The sequence below is a fragment of the Archocentrus centrarchus genome, chromosome 6 (assembly GCF_007364275.1).
Source record: "Archocentrus centrarchus isolate MPI-CPG fArcCen1 chromosome 6, fArcCen1, whole genome shotgun sequence".
Classification (NCBI taxonomy): Eukaryota; Metazoa; Chordata; class Actinopteri; order Cichliformes; family Cichlidae; genus Archocentrus; species Archocentrus centrarchus.
The window spans coordinates 13,408,980-13,432,254 of record NC_044351.1 but is presented as its reverse complement, the minus strand read 5'-3'; the positions used below and the strand labels follow the sequence as shown (position 1 = coordinate 13,432,254).

Genomic DNA, 23,275 nt, shown 5'->3' with positions numbered 1-23,275 from the left:
ACCAAATGCAGTGACAGCATTAAGGCAGAGCTAGCGAGCAGAGGATCTTTGGCAAGCCACAATGACTGGCCGAATGTGTGGAATAGTTTCATCTGGTCTTATCAGTTTCATGTTTTGTTTTGTCTGCTGAGCCTGGCAGGCCCAGTGTTGGTCCTCGGTAAAGAATGTAGGGTCATGAAACAGAGCTGATGGAGTTATTATGAAATTTGGCTCTGAAAGAAACATCAGAAATCCCTGTTCACTATAAATGGGAAATAGTCCAGGTATCACTCCAGCAGCATTTGGTCATGCTAAAAGGATGCTGTTTCATTCAGATTTTTCTAATCTTTTGCTTTTTGTAAGTTACTGTCAAATTTGCACACTCCTGAGAACTCTCTGAACCCAGTGACCTTTCTGCTGTTTCCCCGAACATCGCCGCTGATCACAGGTCTCTGAACACGGTCACTGTCTAACCAGGCATCTGTGGTCTGCGTACTGATTTATTTCAGCTTCCCCTGACACTTGAAGACATCATCAAAACATCATTTCCAAAACACTCAAACAAAAATCTCTACAGAGACATCCCAAACAATGCCACTTCTAGTGTCTGCATCTTTAAGGACAAAATGCCACTGTCACAAAAACAACAGGCTGAGTGGAATGAGGAAAAAGCTATACTTGGAAACAGATATGCATGCGGCAAGCTGTCTCTTTTTCTTGTTCTGTCTCTTGCTATTTCCTTTTGAGTTTGTGTGTGTGTGAGGGCAACTGTTGTAATATAGTATAAGAGTTTCAATTGCAAGTAATGGATTTAATGCTGGTTAAAAAGGAAGAGGTTTTCCAGGGTCAGGCTGGCTCCAGACCCCATGGATCAGCTGGCGCATTGTTGGGGCTCTGGCTCCAGGCATACGGCCACTGTCTGGGCAGGACAGACAGCTCGTTGAACATCGGGCATGGGGGATTCTCTATTTTGGATACACAAAGCCACTCTTCAGTGTTTTTTTTCTTTCTTTTTTTTAAATAGAGTGTGATATACTGGTATTATAAAGAATGGAAATCGTGCAAAAACTGACATGATGACATCTCTATGCACTGGACAAAACGGTAGTCAGGCACTAAACAAACATGGTTGTGATCAAAAGGAAGGCAGATGTGTGTGTGTGTGTGTGTGTGTGTGTGTGTGTGTGTGTGTGTGTGTGTGTGTGTGTGTGTGTGTGTGTGTGTGTGTGTGTGTGTGTGTGAGTACCTGCTGTATATAGCAGCTGGATAGTGTAGCGCTAACATTACCGTCTTTGGAACAAGAGATCAGCTACTTTAACGAGGTCTGTGTCAGGTATTGAGGAACCAGGACATTACTGACTATAAGTGGGCTACTGGAACTTATCGTTGTAAGTGGACACGAGATGAGAATCAGGAACTGTTGGAATACTACTACGCATGTCATCCCAGTGATACATGTGGGACCTATGGATTCGACACCCAACATCCAGACTGACATCGAAACAGCTAGAAGCTCGGTATTCCAACATCCGCAAGAAGCAACTGCAATCACCCCAATAACAACTGGTACATTGAATACCAGAGCACCTGACCTGAAAGATAAGATCATGGCTATGCTGATTACCAAGACAACGTGAAGTACCCTCTGAAAGTCTACTAGAAGATGTGAGTGCAGCACTACAGACAATCCCTACTTCTACCATTAGACAGAGCAATACTGGAAGAGCATATGGGAGAAGGATAAGCACACAACACCAGTGCTCAGTGGATTGTGGATCTAAGAGCAGACCACAGCAACCTCCCCGAACAGGCTCCAGTAACAATCACAGTGGCAGAAATCCAGGAAAGACTCTCAGATATGAAGAATTGGACAGCACCAGGCCCTGACAGGATTCACACCTACTGGCTAAAGAAGCTAACTGCACTCCAGCTAGGGCTGCAACTAAAGATTATTTTGATAGTCGACTAAGCTGTCATTTATTTTTTCAATTAGTTGATTAGTCAACGATTAATTCAATCTTACTTCACCTGTTCAAGCCTGCCCACCTGTGAATATCACCTTGTTTTGTCTTCTCATGATTAAAATAATGACCCATAAAAATCCGAGTGTGAAAATAATCCATTGTGTTTTTAACAGTAGTGTGACCGTCGCAATAAATATCAAATAAACAATGTATATTAAAGTGAATGAAATTTTTATTTTTTAAATGAAAATATAATGTTTAAATAAGTAAATAAAAATGGCCTCTGTCCAAAAGTTCAAATAAGGCTTCAAATTAAATCAAAAAGATTTTTTCTGTCCAAAACAACTGAAAAGTTTACAGACGATTCAGTTCATGAAGAGGTTTACTATTCTGAATGAATGCTAATATTAATGTGAGGAAAAAAAGAGAACATAGCTGCCCCTATTGTCCTTCACTTGTTAGCTAATATCATCCATGAGACCTTGTTTCTGACAGGTAAACTAACAGAAACATTACTGTACAAACATTAACAGGATATCAACGTGACACACTAACTCTCTAAAACATGCCCATCCAGAGCTGAGGCATTGCAGTGATGCTGCTGTGGAAGGAAAGCTCTGCTTTGCACAGTCTGCATTCAACTTTATTTTTGCTTTTTGTGAAATGCTCCCACACCATCGACATTCTGTCTTCATTTTCTTTCATTTTCTCCACCCTCCTCTCTGTTCCACCATCCTTATGTTGTTCACTTTACTTTCTTCTTTGTTAGTATTGTTATTGGAAGACATTAGAGGCAATACTGCCCCCATACCTTCCTGTAGTGTATTGCAGTTACAAAATTGTGTACGTGGTTTTAGAACATGACTTGTCGACATTAAAATTCCAAAATCGACTAAATTTTGTAGTCAACGTCATCGAATATGCCAACGAATCGTTGCAGCCCTACTGGCAGCACAAATGAACCAGCTGCTAATGAATAAGATACACCCGGAATGGCTGACCAAAGGCCAATAACCTGCCACAGCATAATATGAAAAATCCTGTCAGGCATCATAGCAGCTACGATGAGCAGGCACATGGCTCAATACATGAGCGGGACCCAGAAAGAAATTGGCAGAGATACCAGAGGATTCAAAGACCAGCCACCAGAGCAGTTATTCGAGACTGTAAGACCAGACTGACCAACCAGTGCACTGCCTGGATTGATTACAAGAAGTCCCATGACTTGATGCCGCACACATGGATCCTGGAATGCCTAGAACTGTACAAGATCAACAGAACCCTGAGAGCCTTCATCAGCAACTCAGTGTGAATGTGGAAAACAACACTAGAGGCCAACGTCAAGCCAATTGCACAAGTCACCATCAAGTGTGGGATTTATCAAGGAGATGCTCTGTCCCCACTGCTGTTCTGCATTGGCGTGAACCCCCTCAGCCAGATCATTCACAAGACAGATCATTACTGACTACGAAATAAAGCAAACATCAGCCACCTCCTCTACATGGACGACATTAAGCTGTATGCCAGGAGTGAACGAGACAATTTACTGATCCACACCACTAGGAACTACAGCAATGACATTGGAATGTGATTCAGACTGGAGAAGTGTAGTCAGATGTTAACAAAGAGAGGGAAGGTAATCAGAACTGACAGGATTGCACTACCAGAAGGCAACATTTCTAACATTGAGGACAGCTACAAGTACCTTGGAATCCCACAGGCAAATGAGAAGCATAAAGAGGCCACTAGGAAAGCTGCAACTGCCAAGTACTTCCAAGAGAGTAAGGCAAGTCCTGAGGAGTCCACTGAATGGGAAGAAGAAGATCCAAGCAATCAACACCTACTGTATGATCTTCCTGTCGTCAGATACCCTGCTGGGATAATAAGCTGGCCAAAGGAGGAGACAGAAACACTGACATCAAGACAAGAAAGCTCCTTGCCATGCATGGAAGGTTTCACCCCAAATCCAGCACCCTGAGACTGTATGCTAAGTGGAAGGAAGGAGACTGAGGACTAGTGAGTGCCAGAACCACTATCCTGGATGAAAGAACAAAGAGCTATGAGTACATCAGGAATTTGGCCTCAAAGGATTATGTGCTTAGTGAGCACCTCAGGCAGCAGAAACCTGAGAAAAAATAGGAACCCTCATGGATGGACAGGCCTCTGCATGGCATGTACCACCAGCAGATAGAAGAAGTGGCTGATATTGAAGTCTGATATCGAGCCTACCAATGGCTGGACAAAGCTGGGCTGAAAGACACCACAGAGGCATTAATCATGGCAGCATAGGAACAAGCTCTAAGCGCAAGATCGATAGAGGCTGGCGTCTGCCACACAAGGCAAGACCCCAGGTGCAGGCTGTGCAAAAATGCCCCTGAGACAATCTAGCACATAACACCCGGGTGGAAGATGCTAGCAGGCAGGCATACATGGAACATTTGTGCCAAGTATGACCTGGAAGTCCAGAGGTCACAATGGGATACACCCATTGTGACCTCTAAGATAAGATGAGGCCTGATTATTCAAGGTCTTGCATGTGAGAAGGACTGAATAATACCTGTACTGCTTGCTGAATACTTGCTCTTTACACTATAGACACACCATGGTTTGTCTGTGGACACTGCTTCTCAGCAATGATCTCAAACATACCATCATCTGTTACTATCGAAAGTTTAAAGAATTTTGAACATCAAATTCTGTAAAAAAAATAATAAGAATCATCACAACAACAAGAACGGGAGATTCAGGCACACTAAGGTCCACCACTGATTCCTTTGCAGTGGGACACAACATAATGCTGAAGATGGAGGGTGCCCACTTGAGAGCCTCCACCTGTCAGCCATCTGCCGATCCCAGCCACAAAGCGAATTTCATGATGCAAGGGATTCTTTAACATCACATCTATTTATGAATTCTAGCTTACAGGTGTGTTCACAGTTTTATTTAGAAAATATTCAGAACTTTTCTTTGTAAAGCAATTGATTGGATTAAGACCACAGTAACTAATAGATGCTGTGTTTTATTTTGTTGTGTCTAAACAAATTTGATGATTACCATCATCAACAACAAATGGCGTTGCGAATGATTTCCTGCTTTTTCAACAGTTTAAAGGTCAAGCTCCCTTTCTTAAATTTGAGTGCGTAACATTTTCCACTAGCTCCACAATAATAAAGAAAAAATCATTAAAAATCATTAATGTTTACAGATACTGCATTTTAGCATTTTAATTCATGAGGAAAATTCTTTTCTGTGCACAAGACAAAATGCCATATCTACTTTAGTAGTTGCCCTCAACCTAGACCAAAGCGCTGGCACGCCCCTTGTCATTTATAATATCAGACTGACTGGCCTATTGATGATGAAAACAAAGCCACAGTGTGGCCGACCTACAGCAGTAGCTGTAGTAACATGGCACCTCCCTGGTGACTGACGATGCCACGCTGGCTACCACCACAGCCTGGCACAGGAGGGGGAGTATGTATGTATGTGTGTCTGTTTGAGGGGCTTGGGGGTCTTTTGGTGGTTGTGGCAGCTGGCAGTGAGAAGGCGAAGGGGGGAAGGGGGGTTCCTTTTATAAAGACTCTCCTGTGTGAACCCTGTGCGAGTCCACACCCTGGATGTATGCAGTTGTATAGAGAAGCCGACCGACAGATTACCTTTAAACACACAAGGGGTAACACATGAAATCCTTGCTAGAAATCATGGAGGCTCATATCAGTATGTGTGCATTCCCTCTTTTCAACAGATGAGTGTGGGTGATTCAAAAGAACAACAGTGTGCAGGTTTGTCATGTTGAGTCATTGCCGAATGGCTGGTGAAATGTAGAGCGGTGTCACGTTATAGAGCTGTTTTATTTTTTTTTAGTTCTTAGGAAACTTATGGAATATCATCAAACTTTCCTGATTGAATCATGTGATGGCTTATTCATCATCCTACACTGCTTGCGTTATCAAATGTGTTGAAATAATTCCTCAAAATGAAGAGGCCTTAGAAAACTAGAAATTTTGTGCGTGTACAAGCACCCACTTTTTTGTGTTTGTGTACATGCATTTGTGTTATATGTGTTACATATGTATGTGTGTATATATATATATATATATATATATATATATATATATATATATATATATATTCATATGTGTTATATTCATATATGTATGTTCAAACATCATTTTTAAAAAATTTTTAATAAAAATTTTTAAAATGTAAACAAAAAGCATTCAGACACTCTTGCAGCCGTGTTCTATCTTTGTGGGGGTCACCACACTGGGGAGCAATTCGGAGCAGATCTTGTCCAGCTGTCTCTGAAGACAAATGGTCCATCAGGCAACTGCTCACTCCCCAACCCTGTCCTCCACCCTCCCTCTAGGTGCCCCCACCCCCCATTTTCCCCATCTCCTTGTCTATTTACTTGACTTTACATGCTAAAAACCATTTTGAGTGCTTTTATCATTTTGGTCACAAAATTAGCATTGTGGTGATGGTTGGATTGGAGCAGCTTGAAGTGTTTATGGCTGGATGGCATTTTGTGTTATGGGTTTCACATGTAATGGATGGTAATGGACATTTGAGTTGTTTTTTGTATTTTTCTTGTTTGTTCAAACTTTTCCCCGACTCCAGCCTTTTATAGATATATAATTAAAAATTTGACAAACATTAGTCAAACGGTTATAGTATGATGTGATTTTTTTTCTTTCCATATTTAAAACATAAAATTTCTCAAAGAATATAGAGAGAATTTTTTTTTTTTGGTCTGCTCCAGTCTGCTTAAATGCTTATGACTCATTATGATCTTTTTTTTTTTTTCATTATTGTATTTATCAACATATTCTTATTCACGCATGATGCGACCTACAAATTCCATTTTTCTTTAAACAGTGGAGCCAGACCTGTATTCCTTTGAGCTTCCAGCAGCTTAATCTCTTTCCAACTCATAATTCATTGCTTTGAGTTTGTTTATATATGTTTATATTTTTTTTTCTGTGTGTAACATTTCCCTGACCCACACAACTCTCGATGGGAAAAACTCTAATGTGCCTCAAACGTGATATCAAAGCCTCTCCCTCGCTACAGCACTCTCTGTGGGTGATTTATGATTATTTTTTTTATCTTCCTATAGCATGAAAGACCATCGTTGTTTCCCACCAGATGTGCTTATATGGACGCACAGGGATGTACACTAACATGTGCATATGCCCATGATCATCAGCAATCATCAGTAAATCAAATAAAACACCCAAAAGCGTGTGCACTGAACAACAGAGAGATCAAAAGGAAAAAAGAAGAGGAGGGGAGGAGTGGATGCGGGGGATTGTGCGTCCTTGTGAAAGTAGCCCTCAGAAACAAAAGCAGCTTTGAGTGCGCACCCACTCAGAAGAGAGATTAGCCAGTACACACACCCCTCAACACACCATCACCCGCACCACCAGCACCACCCCTGCAGGAGAAAAAAAAGCTTTGGCTGCAGTTTTGCGGCACGTGGCGCAACCCTTGATACTTACCATGTGCGTCAGGTGCTCTTGCTCGGTTTCCTGTTCTTTAAAACATACCCACTATTTCCCTCTTTCACTCCCTCCTTCACTCAGCCAAAGCAGTCCATTCACACATCCAGCCTTGCCCTTCATTTCTTCTTTCTCGGTTTGTCTTTCTCTTTTTCTGTCCATCTCTTTCTCCTGCTTTTACAAATACAAAGAACATATTGTATCTGCCAGCGTTAAAGTGAATCCATTCTCCTTGGCAGCGGCCCAGCCGGTGGTGAATCCGAGCAGGGCAAGCTCTGTTTTCCAGTTGGCACTGAGGCCACTGGTGGAGCAATTTGGTTGCTCATTGGGTTGGTGAATTTGAATCTAGCTGACACATTGGTTTGGGATTCATTCATGCAGTCTGTCATTTTTGCTCTCCGTCTCTCTCTCGCTCTCTTTTTCATTCATCTTGCAAATCGTGACCCCAGTTCACCTCTTATAAGGATTTTGAAACATACACTTTCTTGGATCCTGTCTTTATTTTCGCCATGTGTTACAACATATAGGGGTTTCTTCTTAGCTTCCTCGTGTTGTATTCAGTTATTTCAAATATTATTTAATTCTCTAGGGAAAGTCGACAAATGGGTCATATGAATTTAAACCTGACACTTTCACACATTCATTGCATTAGCTGGTGGTTTTCTGTTGCCTTTTTCCATCTGATTGGAAACCAGCCTGTTGAGCCTTTTAAAAACCAGAGAGGAAGAACATTTTCAGGTCATGGTAGTACTCCGATTTAGTTGTGGAAAGTCTTGGAAAAGTTATTGAATTTTACATCAGGGCCACATCAGCAAAGTACAAAAACCAGAAATGCACACATTGTGTGTTTGAGTTTTGAATGCACTAAATAGAGCTTGTAATTACTGAAATGTACTTACTATTGCCACTCCCCTTAACACCCACATAACCCAGAAAACATTGCCAAAGTTGCACAGTTTTACATGAAACTCCATATAAACACACAGAGACATAACACACCAATAATGAGATGCTATCGTGTTTCGTAATCATAGTTCAGGCCCAGAACTACCCACTCCTCAGAAATGACAGAGCCCAGAAGACGAGTCAACACACTCGCACGATAGCAAAAACAAATGGGTGAATATTTGAAGTTGGCTGTCTTGTCTCTCCTTTCTTTACTCAGTAATTCAAATCCCCATTCAGCTCACTGCAGCTTCCTCTAATTGCTGGCTAATGCTTGTCTTCTTCTGTTGCTAGTTTTCTTTTACTGGGTATGTCTGTGTATTGTTTAGGGTACTTTTGTCAGAATGTAGTGTCTTTAAATAATTTATCAATTAATTGACTTCACGTTTGGAGCTAAGGATGTGGGAGCAAATGGGTTAGCACACTGCATACATAAAGGTGTGTACTGACCCAGTGAGGTCTTTCAGATTTTTGTGAGAGAATATGAAAGTTATATTTCATAAAGTCATTCTAAAGTACATTATCCACTGGGCATCAGGTGGCCCCACTGAGTAAGAAATTACTTAAATCTCTGAGACCGGCAAAGGATCCCTCCAGATGTTTCTTTGAGATATTCAAATTTTTATATAATACTGGAACTCTTTTTCTGTGAAAAAGTTCTATTTAATGGTAAGAATGTATAATTATGCAAATATTGTTCATTTTAGAAGTTTAACTATTGGATGCAAGATTTCTCTACATACATAACTGCCGTTTCTGCATTTCTCAATCTACTTAAAATGAGGTGTATTACTAATATTATTTTTTTATGATTATTAATTTTTTCAAGATGCTCTCAATAATTATAGTTAGTTGCTAGCTAGTATTTAATGTAGTGTACATCACACATATGTGTGCATTGTGTCCCATTTTTCACCCTGAATAAATTTCTAATCCTTTTTTTTTTCTTCTGACCTTTTTTCTCTCTTCTTTTACTTTCTCTTTCTCACCCCCGATTTTTATCATGTGATGATAATAATGACCTCTGTGTAATGCTAGCTTGTTACTGGCCCACCAGAAACGCCAGAGTGAGTATACACCCTCTGCTGCCTTTTCTGCATTGTCCTTTGTATAACGACAGAAATGCTGGAGCTTGTGTGTGTGTGTTCATATGTGTGTGTTTGTGGTGTAGGTGGAACACAATGAGCAGGCAGTCCGGGTAAGCTGCGCAGGGTATCAACAGAGAGGCTGAGAAATTTACCTGAACTGACCCTATGCTGTTGTTTGTCGTTTCACTATATATTAAGTTTTGTGAGATCAGGGGTGTAAAATATTGCAAAACTCTGTCCTCAGTGTTAAATTTGTGTGAGAAATAATCAAAATTAGATATTTTGATATAGTTTAATTTGCATTTTTCTGATTGCTGTTGCTAGTTTAGCTTTGTGGGAAAGTGTAACTTTAACTCATAGACCATAAAAATTGGTGACAGCAGGAAGACAGCCACCACTGTGTTACATCACCCACTGGTTTTGGACTCTGTGTTTGAATCCAAAATGCTAACATCCAAATGCTAACATCCAAAAATGTTAGCATTTTGGAGCCAGAAGTTAATTTATATGGATAAAAGGGTGGCGTGCTAATTTATCAGCTAGAGACACATATCAGCTAATTGCTGCTCCTGTTCAATTTGCCTATTTTATTCAACTGGATTTGACTGTTTTGCACTCCATATTCTTTATATCACACATTGGTCAAGGTGGTCAGTAAGAGAAAACTTATGTTACCTGTGATAATCACAGAAGTTTGTCTATTTGCCAGGACTAGCTCATTAGAACTGATTAAACTCTGGCTCGCTCTCCTATAGTGTGTCTTTTGTCCTGTCTCGGTCCGCTCTCTTTTCTTTCCCTTCACCCCCAACCGGTCGTGGCAGATGGCTGCCCCTCCCTGAGCCTGGTTCTACCAGAGGTTTCTTCCTGTTAAAAGGGAGATTTTCCTTCCCGCTGTCACCAAGTGCTTGCTCATAGGGGGTTGTTTGATTGTTGGGGTTTCTTTCTGATATTGTAGGGTCTTTACCTTCCAGTATAAGGCACCTTCAGGACACTGTTATTGGGGATTGGCACTATATAAATAAAACTGAATCAAATTGAAAAGTGGAGCAAACAGCATACATTCATGTGGTCAGAGGGTGCCGATCCGCTTTGATCCCCAAGGGCCCGACTGTCAGTACCATCTTTTGCAACATGCAAGTGTTTTTGCCGTAACAATAGTCTTCACAATATTGTTTGTATACAAGAGGGTACCTTTTAATAAGGAAAAAAAAAAAAAATCAAACATATCCATTTTTGCGGCTCACTTGAGCTATAATCAGCAAACTTCAGTTGCTGTGGAGGGAAGAGGAAAATAGTAGAGCAGTCAACAAGTTTGAGGAGTGGAGATATGAACTGCACATTTTTCTTGCATGATAGGACCAGAATGTGACAGTCAAGCACAAACTGCATCCAGTCCAGAAAAGACTATCAACTGCTGCTGGATGCCGACCCCAATGAAGTAGACAAAGCCTGATTATCAACAGGTAACAAAGGCAGTGATGAACAGTCAGCCTTGCGGCATTGTGGTCTCCATGTAGTCTCGCATGGTCTCAATGGCAATTACGGGGAAAAAAAAAAACCTTTCCAGTTAAAATTAGCACTATGTGAGTCATTCTCTTACTGAATGAATAGACACTGTCATAAGAAAAGAGAGAGAACGTCAGGCAGCAAAACTGTTGTTGCACAGGTTAAGCCTTTTGAGGTCACTATGGTGGGAAAACACATTACATATTGATTACAACATGCAAGGATGATGACCAGCACAATTGTTTCCGTCTTGTGTTATTTATTTCTCTGCCTCAGCTCTGTTGCTATTGTCTCATGCAACTTTCAATGACAGGAATCTTGTTTTGTTGAATAGCGCAGACTGGACTGACATAGATGCCAAGACATTCCTGGAGCTGGTAGTCTTTCCTTCTTGGCTGCTCTGCTTTACTGTCCTTCTGCTTTCTCAGTTTTCACTCTTATTCCCTCCTCATCTTTTCTTAGTCCTCCTCAAGGTGACTGTCAACATGAGAGAAAGAGAGGGAGAGAAAGCAAGAGGGAGAGACAGATTAATATTGAAGGGCTTTTTTTTCTTTTCTTTTTGCTTGTGTCACTCGGATTGTTGGATGTTCAAAGAAAAGCTGTATTCTCGGCAATACATTCAGGATTGCACGCCACAGTGTATATCCCAGTGTTGTTTTTTTCCTCCTAAAAGAAGCCACGCCACTTCACAACACCTAATTATCATTCATTACATGTCAAGGTTACCACACACTCCCTCCTTCTACGTATCTCGTATCCTTCTTACATTTCCTGTCTCCATTTGTCAGTAATCCTGCGATGGTAGAATTTGGCACGACTCAAAGAATGCAGCGATAGCAAGCCCAAGCTTTTCTCTAGGCTTTATAACTCCCCAACAGATGGCAGTGTGAATCATCGTATCTGCAAAGGCCAGCTTGTGATGAGTGAATCATGTATTATTAGTCTTCATGCTATGAAATAGCAAAGCAGACATGTCTTGTGAAATTATGAATTTTAAACAAAGATTACAACAATTCAGCTTGACATAAGTTGCATCTCTAGAAACAAATGAAAAAAAAGTGCATTCAATCAGTTTGAGGCCACATAGAATTTGTAGCGAGAAGGCTTTAAAACGCTCACATGTTAAACCTGGATGAATGTTAAACCATTGTGATGTTATCTGCTCTTGTTTTCATCCTGGGTGATTTTATTGCTCTTTGCGCTGTAGCTCCACTTTGAAAGAAGCACATCTGCGTGCCCTGAAGTGTTATTTAATTTGATCATGAGCTTGGTTTGTGTCCAGACACTGAATGTAGTCACAGGGAGGAAGTCATATTAATAATTGCATTAACTGTTTAGGAATCAGATCCAGTTTTATTCATAGTCCACCATGTTCAGAGGCTCAGAAGTAACTGGACACTTAAATGACAAGCAGTTTCATGGCCAGGTGAGGCCCGCTTCCTCGTTATTTCATGACACTTCCTGTAAATACAAACCACTGGTTATACTCAAGAACAGGAAGACCAGATTAGACTTTGCTTGAAAACATCTCAAAGAGCCTGCACAGTTGAGAAAAAAATTCTTTAGACAGATGAAAGCACAATTAAATTGTACCAAGAATGATGGGAAAACTATTGACAAGGAAAGGAGCGGCTCATAATCCAAAGCATGCCACACCATCTATCAGACGTGATGGAAGCAATGTCATGGCATGAGCATGTATGGCTGCCAGTGGAACTGCGCCACTAGTGTGTCTGTCGTTCAAGTCATGGTAGTCTCTGGAGTTTGAAAAAAGGTGACTGGACTTCTTTAAGTTTCACTGAAGAAGCCTTTTGGATAAGAATTTGTTTTCAAGAAACTTAAAGTCCAGTCGCCTTTTTTCATGTGCCCCTAGTGTTTGTAGCAGGATGACGTGTACAGAGCTATACTCTCTGCTCAGATTCAGCCGAATGCTGAAAAACTGATCAGATAGTGCTTCAAAAGGCAAATGGATAATGACCCAAAGCAATGCAAAAGCAACCTGAGTTTTTTCAAGGCAGAGAAATGGAATATCCTTCAATGGCCAAGTCAGTCACCTGATTTCAATCCAATAGAGCAGTGGCTGAAGACAAAACTGAAGGCAGAGAGACCCACAAACAAGCCTGGCAGTACATCTCAAGGGAGGAAACACAGCATTTGGTGATGTCTGTGGGTTCTAGACTTCAGGCGGTCATTCAGGCAAAGGATTTTCATCAAAAATAATCCTTATATTTAACATTATGCTTATCCAATTGATTTAGAGCCTGTGATAAGTAATGGAGCACTTTGGTTATCAAGTTTGTTCGATTTTAAACAGGATTTTGCAGAACAGTCTGTTAGCCTGCTGACACGACTTTGCCCCCAGTGCTAGCAAGGGTGTGGCTTCTTGTTTGCTCCAGTTTTGTTTGTTGTTTACTAGGTGACAAGCATGGAATTTATTCACATTGTATGTGACTGTACTTGTTATTGTGTACTAGACAACAGACAGTCCCAGGGGAGGGCAGGAAGGTGGTTCAGGAAGGGTGTTCCTGTGTGAACAGAAGCTCTATGTTCTCCTCACCACTGTGGTTCAAGTCTCCACCAATTGTTATATGACTGGAAGTACATGAAGTACTGGTGAAAGATAGAACAAAGTATAGATAACACCTGTTTTCTTTGTTAAATTTATAGAACACCCCTTTCTGTTCCCTACAGTCAGTTGCATCCATTTGAAATTTTGTACATGTCACATAATAATGGACAATATTTAGTCTCTCAAGTGAATGGATTTGACACTTTTTCTTTCTTGTCTCTCTCTCTCACTCTCTGAACTGGCTCAGTCAGTCAGAGGGACCTTATTAGAATTCAGGGACACCCCCGCTGCAGAAGTGTCAGGTTTGTGACTGTCCCATGTGTTGTCTGTGGTCAGAGGGCGAGGCAGGGACAGCTGGAGCATCACCTGTCACTGGATCACATGTGTTTTTATGACAGCAGTAGTGATCATAGCCCCAATACAAATCACTGTAGACATCTATATAAATAATAATAAAGGCATTTCATAAGTGCACCATGTGTATATGCACTGCGAGCCCTGGCTCAGCATAAAATTCTCAAACCTCATGGCAACACACAGTACAGTACAAACACAGGGTAAAGGGTATTCTCAGGAACAGGTGTCACAAGTAAACTAGCTGTGTAACAACACTGTGAGATTCATATGTAACAGGCAATTTGTGCAATAAATTACTTTGTAAAAGACCCATTGTATCCGTCATCTCTGATGGGTTCACACAAATGGTTTTAGCTATTGTAAATGTTCTTTTATTACACCCAAGTATAGATTTAAAAAAAAAAAACACAAAAAAATCCCTCTGACATCCACCACTGATGTATTCAAACACATGCATGTTGTCCCCCTCTCACTGGCACCCACTTTACCCCCCTCCATCCCCAGAAAGCACGCACATTCATACATAAAGTCAGTGGGGATAAATAGGTCTGGTGTGTTTGGAACACGCCTGTCTAATTATGTTTTTCTTGTCTCTCTGTGGGTCTCCTGGGCAGTTCCTTTCAGACGCACAACAGGAGGAATTCCTGATCCATTTTAAGCCCCAACGAGAATGTTGATAAGTCTGTAGATTACCAGCAAACATGTTTATGATACCCTATTATTCTCTAAGCTTCATCCAGGCCCGGCGCGTGCTTCATCTACTTAGCACAGCTATTTAGGTCATGGTACAATCTCATAAAAATCCAGTGGATGGTGAAATATAAGCAAACCTCAGCAGAAAAGGTCAAAATGAAGTTATTCTTGCACAGTCACACCGAAGTATATTAGCGACATAATTCAGAGCAATTCAAACTTTATAAGTGCATGAAGGTAGTGCATTTACGCACGACTCAAAGTTTACTATCTGTGCAATCTTTAACTTTAAGTGTATATCATAAATTTTGGGGTAAAGCCATCGTGTCTTGATGTCTAGGCTCTTGTGATTTGACAGTGTACAGTCATCTTTGACTTATGACCACTGGCGTGTTGTGATGTGATTTCACTCTTTCCTGTGACCTACTCTGATATGTGAGATTTATGCTTCCTATTATGGATCATATTTCAACAACAATAATAGCCGCTGAATGTCCTGCTCTGCCATAAAAATGTCTGGGACATCAGACACACACAGTAAAAGATGGGGAGGGGAAAAAAAAAGAGGCCCATACCCTTTAGCCTATGAAAATGCCACTGATGTTATGATGTTAACTGTGCCTTGCCAGAAACACAGCAATTGCTATCAGTGTTGTGTAGAGACCACAGTCTGAATCTGTCTGCCTGATGCATGCGATGCTCTTTCATGTGAGTTGCTGTTTAGGCTTTGATTTATGAAGCATCCTCATTTTCTACAGTTTCTCAAAGACATCTGAGTGATCAGAGGATTTTGGTTTGTGTGTGCGTGTCTACAAATGCTTTTGTAGGGATAGCTAGATAAGTTTAAAGGTAAAACCAAGGTTAAGGCAGTGAATATGTGAAAGCATAATCTGTCATATTTACTCAAATAGTGACCCGGGCTGTTGTTTGCTTTAGCTGCAGAGGATATCGTGCCTTTATTTGAAGCAGCGCAACTATATTATAGGCACTATATTATATATATATATATATATATATATATATATATATATATATATATATATATATATATATATATATATATATATATATATATATATATATATATATATATATATATATATATATATATGTCCAGTTGATTATTATACTAGGCAATGTTGAAGTATATAATTTTGATCGAGACGTGATTGCCTTGATAAAGTTATTTCATAATGCTGTTGATACTGTGAAGAGCGGTGACTCACTATTGATTAGAATCTGCACATATCATTATTTTAACAACAAGCAAATCGGGACTGAACACTGTTATATGTGCCAACACTAGAATTGTCATCTGCCCAAAAGCCCACTGCACTTATAGTGTCACAGTTTGGCTAATCTAACACAAAATTAAATAAAAATGTGCGCAACTGAACTACAAACATAATTACACAAGTAAGCTCATTACAACAGAGCATTTTAGGCTTTAAACTTCAATGCAATGGACTTAAATTAAAAGCTTGGACAATTCACTAGACGGAATCATTATTTCTTAACAGGGCTTTTTATAATTATAGCATTTTGTCAACCACACCATTGCTGTTATCAGAGACCCAGCTTTTAATAGACTGTTGTTTTTACTGTTTATTTAACTTCAGTTCTTATTTACCCAAAAATGCTAATGTCATTAGCAAAACCCATTTACTCATTATTTACTCATTTCAGTTTAACTCAGTGACTAAGTATTTCCAATATTTGGTAAGTGTTACGCTCAACACAATGAGAAGCTGGCACGGGGTCCGGGAGCAAAAAGTATATATGAAGTTATGTTGATGAGGTTTTGTGAGTAGGTGCTGTACAAATGTACATCTGAGTGTGCACGTGCTCACTGTATCACCGAATTTGCATGTCACCAGGCAGTCTGTGGTCTGTTTGTGTAACTCAGGAGGAGACATTTATGTATTCGCACCACGGCTAGACTGGCTACGCCCTGTTAGAGATGTATCTGCTGGGTAACACACCTGTGTTTACAGTTGGGAAAGCATGTAAATAGCAGTGGCCTTAATGTGTGTGTATGTCTGTGTGTGCGTCTGTCTGCCCGCTTAGCGATCATATAGCTCAACAGCTTTTGTAATGAGTGGCTTTAGCAGGTAGATGGCGAATGGCAGACTAACATGTCATTATACTGCACAGTAGTCTGTCATTGGGATGGCAACTATATTAAAGAGGCAGATGGATATGAAACAAAAGAACAAACCAGAACTGGAATTGTAACATAATGCAGATCTACACTATACTTATGTTGTGAGTGTTCATCCCAGAGGTATTCAGCTAACCTAACCTGTTTGTCTTTTGCTGCCGTCAGATCCATCAGATGGACCAGAAAATGGACTCGGTCCTGCGGATCCTCTTGGAGCAGTTCCCGCCCAAAGCAGAGCTGACGTCCAAACCCTCTATCCGCAGGGTGACCATCCAGAAACGAATGGGTGGTAGCACCGACGAGGGGCCCTGATGTCATAGAGATGTTCACGCTGGGTATGCTGATGTCATCGCCAAAGGACAATTAAAGGAGCAGGAGTTCACATAAACAGCCTAACCCCTTATGCGGGGAGTTAATAAGGGGGTTCAGTCTTCCGAAACCACCTCCCCCTCTGTTCCTTTCGCAGTTCCAAATTTTCAAATTAACTTGTGACCGTTGAGAAGAGAACAACTTCTAATTGTCCACTTAACGCTGATCTTGGACACGAGGGCAAAACAACCACTCAGAGTGGGATTCGTGTGTAGAAAGCAGACCAAACTGGCTTCTTCCATAGGAAGATTGTTACGGCTATTTATATATATATATTTTTTTTTTTTCAGTTTTCTCAATGTAGCTTTGTCTTCTATACTAGTATTGTGGACCGTCAGACTTACCCCAGCAGCACAGTCATTCAAGCAGCAACATGCTGCATGAATTTATTTCATTACATTAGCCTCATAATCACACTACTCTATGATGTTAATTTATGTGTGGCCTGTCAGTGAGCTGCATTCCTCTACTGCAAATATTATTCCAAAGCTAACTAACCCTGTAATGAAGTCGTAATGCAATCAAAGCTCTGAAGTTCCCAAAGACGTAGGAAAAAAAACTGAAAGTCCAGCCATGGCAGAGGAATTCCTCAAATCCTTCTGATTATCTTGGCACCACCAACACCAAGCACACCGCAGGGTTATATCCGTAGATACATATCCATCTAGCCTAACTGTACCCAGGCTGTGGCAGGTGTTTGTTGGTAGTGATCGAATAACATGAGAAGGGTAGACAGTTTATCTGTTGACCTTTTCCTGCATTGGGACTGGAAGGCTGGAGTAGTTTAGGAAATTAAACTAACGAACTGTGTATGGTCCAGGCTGGGTGGCTAGCATGGTGCTGATTTACAGCTACGTTGGGGCTAACAAAATAGCCAGACTGCTGTGACAAGACTTGGTGCTGTACAGTCAGAAGCTGTGGCATGGTCTGAGTGCTCGAGGTTTTCCCATAGCTCTCAGTCTCAAACACTTTGACCTTAAACCACCATCCGGATTCTGCAGAACATCTTCTGTTACCATCGTCGGGGCGCTTCCACTGCTGTGCTGAATTTGAGATAAATTTGCCCCATTAAAGCTCTGATTATTTTTTCTCTCCTACACTAATTAAGTGTTGAATTCCTGGTAAGGAGAGATTTCTGACTGCGGGCAGCTAATGAAAAGAAACACTGGGAAATGTGCAGAATTTAAACAGAACGCTTTGAGGAGCTGGCGCTCTAATTCTTTGTGAAGGGTTTGGAAATAGTAGGCTACCATTGAGAGTACTCGTTTGAAAGAGAAAGACAATGCTCTCGTTTTGTTTCCATACTCATATTATCTATCTGACAGAGGGCACTGAGGCATGTGAGAAGTAGAAAATAGAAAATAACTCAACTATGTAGCTGTAGTATGAAAGGCCTCCCATAATTATAGCATGCACATTCCTAAAAAGACGAATGCACACACAAAAAAAGGATGAACAAGGGAAGCAGAAAGCAGAAAGGCTCTTTCTCTGCACAAGCGTGTGTTTTCAAAGTTTTTGCAGTGGTTAAAAAAATGAGTTATTATTTATCAGCTATTTACATAAAGTGGTTGTAATTTAAAGACACTAATTTTATGATAGATGCATATCTGGCTGTCTCTTCTCCTGTACAGTTTTATAAAAGTTGTAAATAGAAACATTGCCTTACTGTACTGTATTTATTATAATGTGTAAAAAAAAAAAAATCAGCCTGGAATATGTCTGCTTGTTGGAGTTGTCTAAGACATGGGGGGAGGTTCCTGTTGTCCAAATGGATGGAAATATGGAAATGATTGTAAATGATACTCTCACACATCCTCTGCACTGTAGCTCTGCTGTAAATAATAAAAGTCCATTTCATTAAGCTCTGGCCTACTGTCTTAGCTTGGGAGAATTTGCTTACCAGCTCATCCATGCCATAATTTGCTTTCATTGGAGGGTAAAACCATTCTTATAGTTTTTTTGGAGCCATTTGTTCATATATCAAACTGAGAATGGGTCAAGGTCATGGACTGAAATTTCCATCCAAACATAATGTCTTGAAATCCTCATTTCACTAAATTCCTTTTTAAACAGCAATCACCATGAAGGAGGAAGAGAAAGGGAAAAAATAACACTTTCACCGTACCTACTTTGAACTTCAATATTCCATAAGCCATCGAGCCAGGTATGCAGAGGAAGAGTGAATATGTCTCATATTACCACTCAATTATATTTGCCTTCAAAGGCCAAAAAATACTGGGGATGTCCCAAGATCAGCACAGTTGTGCATTTAGAGAGAGGGTAGAAGAAAGAGGGAGGGTCATACTGGGGGAAGGGTGGGGAGTAAGGAGTAAGAGAGAGAAGGAGGAGAGTCAGGAGAACAGAAGGGGCATAAGTGAGCCAGATATGAGAGCAGAGGCATTTTCAATTTACCAGAGGGACTATGGGGTGTAGTGCTCCACTGCCTTTTGTCCTCCTTTGCTTTCTATCACTGCTAGGGGATTTTGGCACAGAGAGAGAGGAGGTGGGGGTGGGGATAGATGGCGAGACCCCATGGCTAGCTTCGTCTGCAGAAGCTGCTCTGTGTCTCCCTGTGCTACTCTTTCATCTTGAGACTAGAAAGAGAGAAGAGAGAGAGAGACTCCCACTTCAAAAGGCAGTTTGATCTCAGAAGTACACAGGAACGCAACCAAAAAGAGGATGTGAGGAAGCAGTTAAAAGGAGAATATCGGGGGGCACACTGTCACAGATGCTGGACAGTGAAATCTGGCAGTCCCCAAAAAAATGTGTGCAGAGAAGTAATTCAAGCAAGATCATGACTAGACTTTGAGACTTTGATCCCGCCTCCCGATTAGAACAGAACCTCATTATGCAGCTGAATATGGCCCCACAAAATATCTGAAATCATACAAAAGAGACATAAGTTATATTAATTACCTACTTTGTGTCTGACATGTAATGATCAACAGCATGATCTTCTAGGATGATGTTGATTCATTTTAATAAGAAACAAAATGTAAAATTCGGCCCTTTTCTTCACCTTATTCAATTCAGGGTCACAGGGGGGCTGGGGCCTATCCCAGCTGTCACAGGACAAGAGGCACGGTACACCCTGGACAGGTTGCCAATTTGTCACAGGGCTAACACAAGAGACAGACAACCATTCACACCTACGGGCAATTTAGAATCACTAATTTACCTAATCCCATGCATGACTGTGGGAGGAAGCTGGAGTGTTTATGGTAAAAGTTTATATCTGTTCAAGCAAATTAAAACTTTTAACAGAACTTGTTTGCAAATTACTATAAAAAAAACAAAAAAACAACAACAAAAAAAACCAGATTGAAATCCAAGCTCAAATTCATTACATCACTCACATACTTGACCACAAGGGGCACTTGCAGCTGAGTGGTAGTGGCTAGTGACTGGGTGGTGGTTTTCAGGCTGGGCGGCTGTGCCTGCACACCACAGTGGTGCATGTAGGCCACCTGTCTGTAGAGGCCCAGCAGCACTATATGAAAGCAGATATGTTCCAACAGGTGTGTGTGTGTGCGCATGTGCGTGTATGTGTGTTTGTAGTGTATCTTTCAGGATTGTGACAAACAATGTCAGCAGCAGCTGATGCCTACCACTCTGTCAGGAGTTGTCGCTAAATAACTGAGGCCAGCAGTTGCCTAGAGGGCAGTTGTTGTAACTCCCTGCCCTCCCCCACCTCTAGTCACCAGAGAATATTTGCCATTTTTTGACCGTTGGTGTAAAATGTACTCATGGCCTAGTCCAAATTTCATAAAACACCCAATGCCTACACACCTGTGATCCCATATGAGTACAGCCTTTTTAGGAAACTAAAGGGAGTAGTTGGAAGAATAACATTCAAATTGTGTTGTAGAATTACTCCTTGCCCTCAAAAAAGTTAATTAAAAAAACAAAAAAAAAAACAGGGCACATGTTACACAGTGGCATGATAGCACTGTTGCCTCACAGCTAGATGGTCTGGGTTCAAATCAGCCTGGGCCTTTCTGTGTGCAGTTTGCATGTTCTCCCCATGTTTGTGTGAGTTTTCTCCGAGTTTCCTCCCACAGTACAAAGACATGCAGTTAGTGGGGTTAGGCTAAATGGTGATTCTAAATTGCCCTTAGGTGTGAATGTGAGTGCGAATGGCTGTCTGTCTCTTCATGTTGGCCCTGCTATAGGCTGACAACCTGTACAGGGTGTACACCGGGCCTATTCAATTACTTTTTCTTCTGGGCCACATTTGAAAATTTTGAGATGCCACTGGGCCGAAGACCCCTACTTATATTATTTCTTGAGATTTAACTCTAAATATGCTAACACCTGAACTAAGTCATAAAAATAAATAAAGGAATTCACAATAAAGGCTTTATACTGCATCATTTATTGATGAGCAAAATAATTCAAGTGCATTGCAAATTTTAACATTTGGTCCAAACCTTGACCAGAATATTTTTAACAAGGCATCCATTCACCACACATATGTTTAATTAAAAAAAAAAAAAGTAATAATAACAACTTTTTGCAACAGTAAAGTCTTCTATAACATTTTAGATGTATTTGCAAAAGTGCATTTGTTGAACTAGAAAGACCAACTGATGCAGTGCATTAAATATTTCAACAAAAGAAATTGCACCAAGTGAACAGTTAATAACTGTAAAATTAAAGCTTCTTCTGGATATTCAAAGTAATGCTGACTTAATGAGTTCAGTCTTAGAGTTCAGTCTTTGGAAGGTAAAATAAACTGATTTATCAGTCCAAGCAGGGTTAAAACGGCGATTTTCATTGTTAATTTTACGTTTTTGACCTGTCACTGATATATTTTGGCAGTTGTCGCACTTGGAGAGTATTCTGGGCTGGCGTTGCTAGTGGTGCGTTCATTTACAAGAGGAAGGGCGGGAATTTTTAAAACTGTCACAGCAAATATGATTTAAATGAGTTTTTGCAGCTTACGTTGGGTCAGTCAGGGGGTGGGCCAGTCAAAGGGGGTTCGCGGGCCGGATGTGGCCCCCGGGCCGCTAATTGAATAGCCCTGGTGTACACTGTAGAAGAAAGGAAAAGTAGAAGAGGATGGATGGAAGACACAGCTTCGTGTGTCACCTAAGGGCATCTCTCTTATTACTCAAAGGTGTCATGAGTGTGATACAGTAAAAAATGAACTATCAACAGAGGTGGCAGCTTATTACCAGAAAGCTTGGAGCTGGGGTCCAGAACTATGACTTACACAGTCTCCTAAAGGTCTCTGGTCTCTCCTGCAGCTGAAACTCTGAGATATTATAGCTACCTTAGCTCAACTTAATTTGTAGCAGTGTAGCAAGAACTCAACTACAGCAAAAACGTATATCAGTGCCATTTGGAAAGTTTTTTGGCACGGTTTGAGGTGTCAGTGTCTGAAGATCACAAGGTCTGTGCCTGGTTTCTGCGCTAAATAAAAGCTGTGTCTCAGAATGCATACTTCCATAGATACACTTGCCGTTTCACAACAGTCAGAAAGCTGAGTGCACATTTGACCCTCAGTGGTCTCAATCTTGGACACATTTCATGTGTCGCACGTTGGCTGTTTATGCTTGTTAAATTGTTATTGCAAGAATTTGGTATTTGTATCTTTAGTGGTCGGGGGCTCGACAAGTTGCAACATATGTGCTAGCTAGAACAACCATGCACAAGCAGGTACCCACCAAAATCATTAAAAATTTTTGGTTTAATGGAAGCCCCATGAATCAGAAGTGCAAATTTTTTTGAATTGTTAAAAAATTCCAAAAATTGACTGTAATATGGCAATTCTAATAGGAGTGACACTCTCCTTTTTTGTCCCAGACTTTTGTTACAGAACTGCATAATTAATTTTGTTTTGTTTTGGGTTTTTTTTTTTTTTTGGCTTGGCAAATCATCTGAGCTCAGCAAAATTGATGAAAAAAATAGGGATTGTAGTGAAATTCAGGTTTTCATGGAAACCAATGTTGGCTAACACCAGCATACACCTGATTTGAATTTACATTTGTAAATGTTTCTATATACTCAGATACTGGTGCAATTTTTTTTGGAAGCATAACACTTAAAAATATGTTCAGTGATAGTGATAAAGTGATGAAAATTCTCAGCAGTCTCATTCATTTTTTCCTGAATGTTCCCAGCGCCATCCTGATTGGTGG

General features: G+C 40.6%; 1 protein-coding gene across 1 annotated transcript in view; it reads left to right on the top strand.

Annotated features, from left to right (window-relative positions):
- The window catches only part of kcnq1.2 (potassium voltage-gated channel, KQT-like subfamily, member 1.2), a 179,848-nt gene extending 160,891 nt beyond the window's left edge, over positions 1-18,957 (top strand). Inside the window, exon 18 of the mRNA XM_030731548.1 lies at positions 16,929-18,957. Within this exon, the coding sequence (XP_030587408.1) occupies positions 16,929-17,075 (147 nt within the window). The 3' untranslated portion in view covers positions 17,076-18,957. The remainder of the gene's footprint in view (positions 1-16,928) is intronic.
- Positions 18,958-23,275: the final 4,318 nt, after the last annotated feature.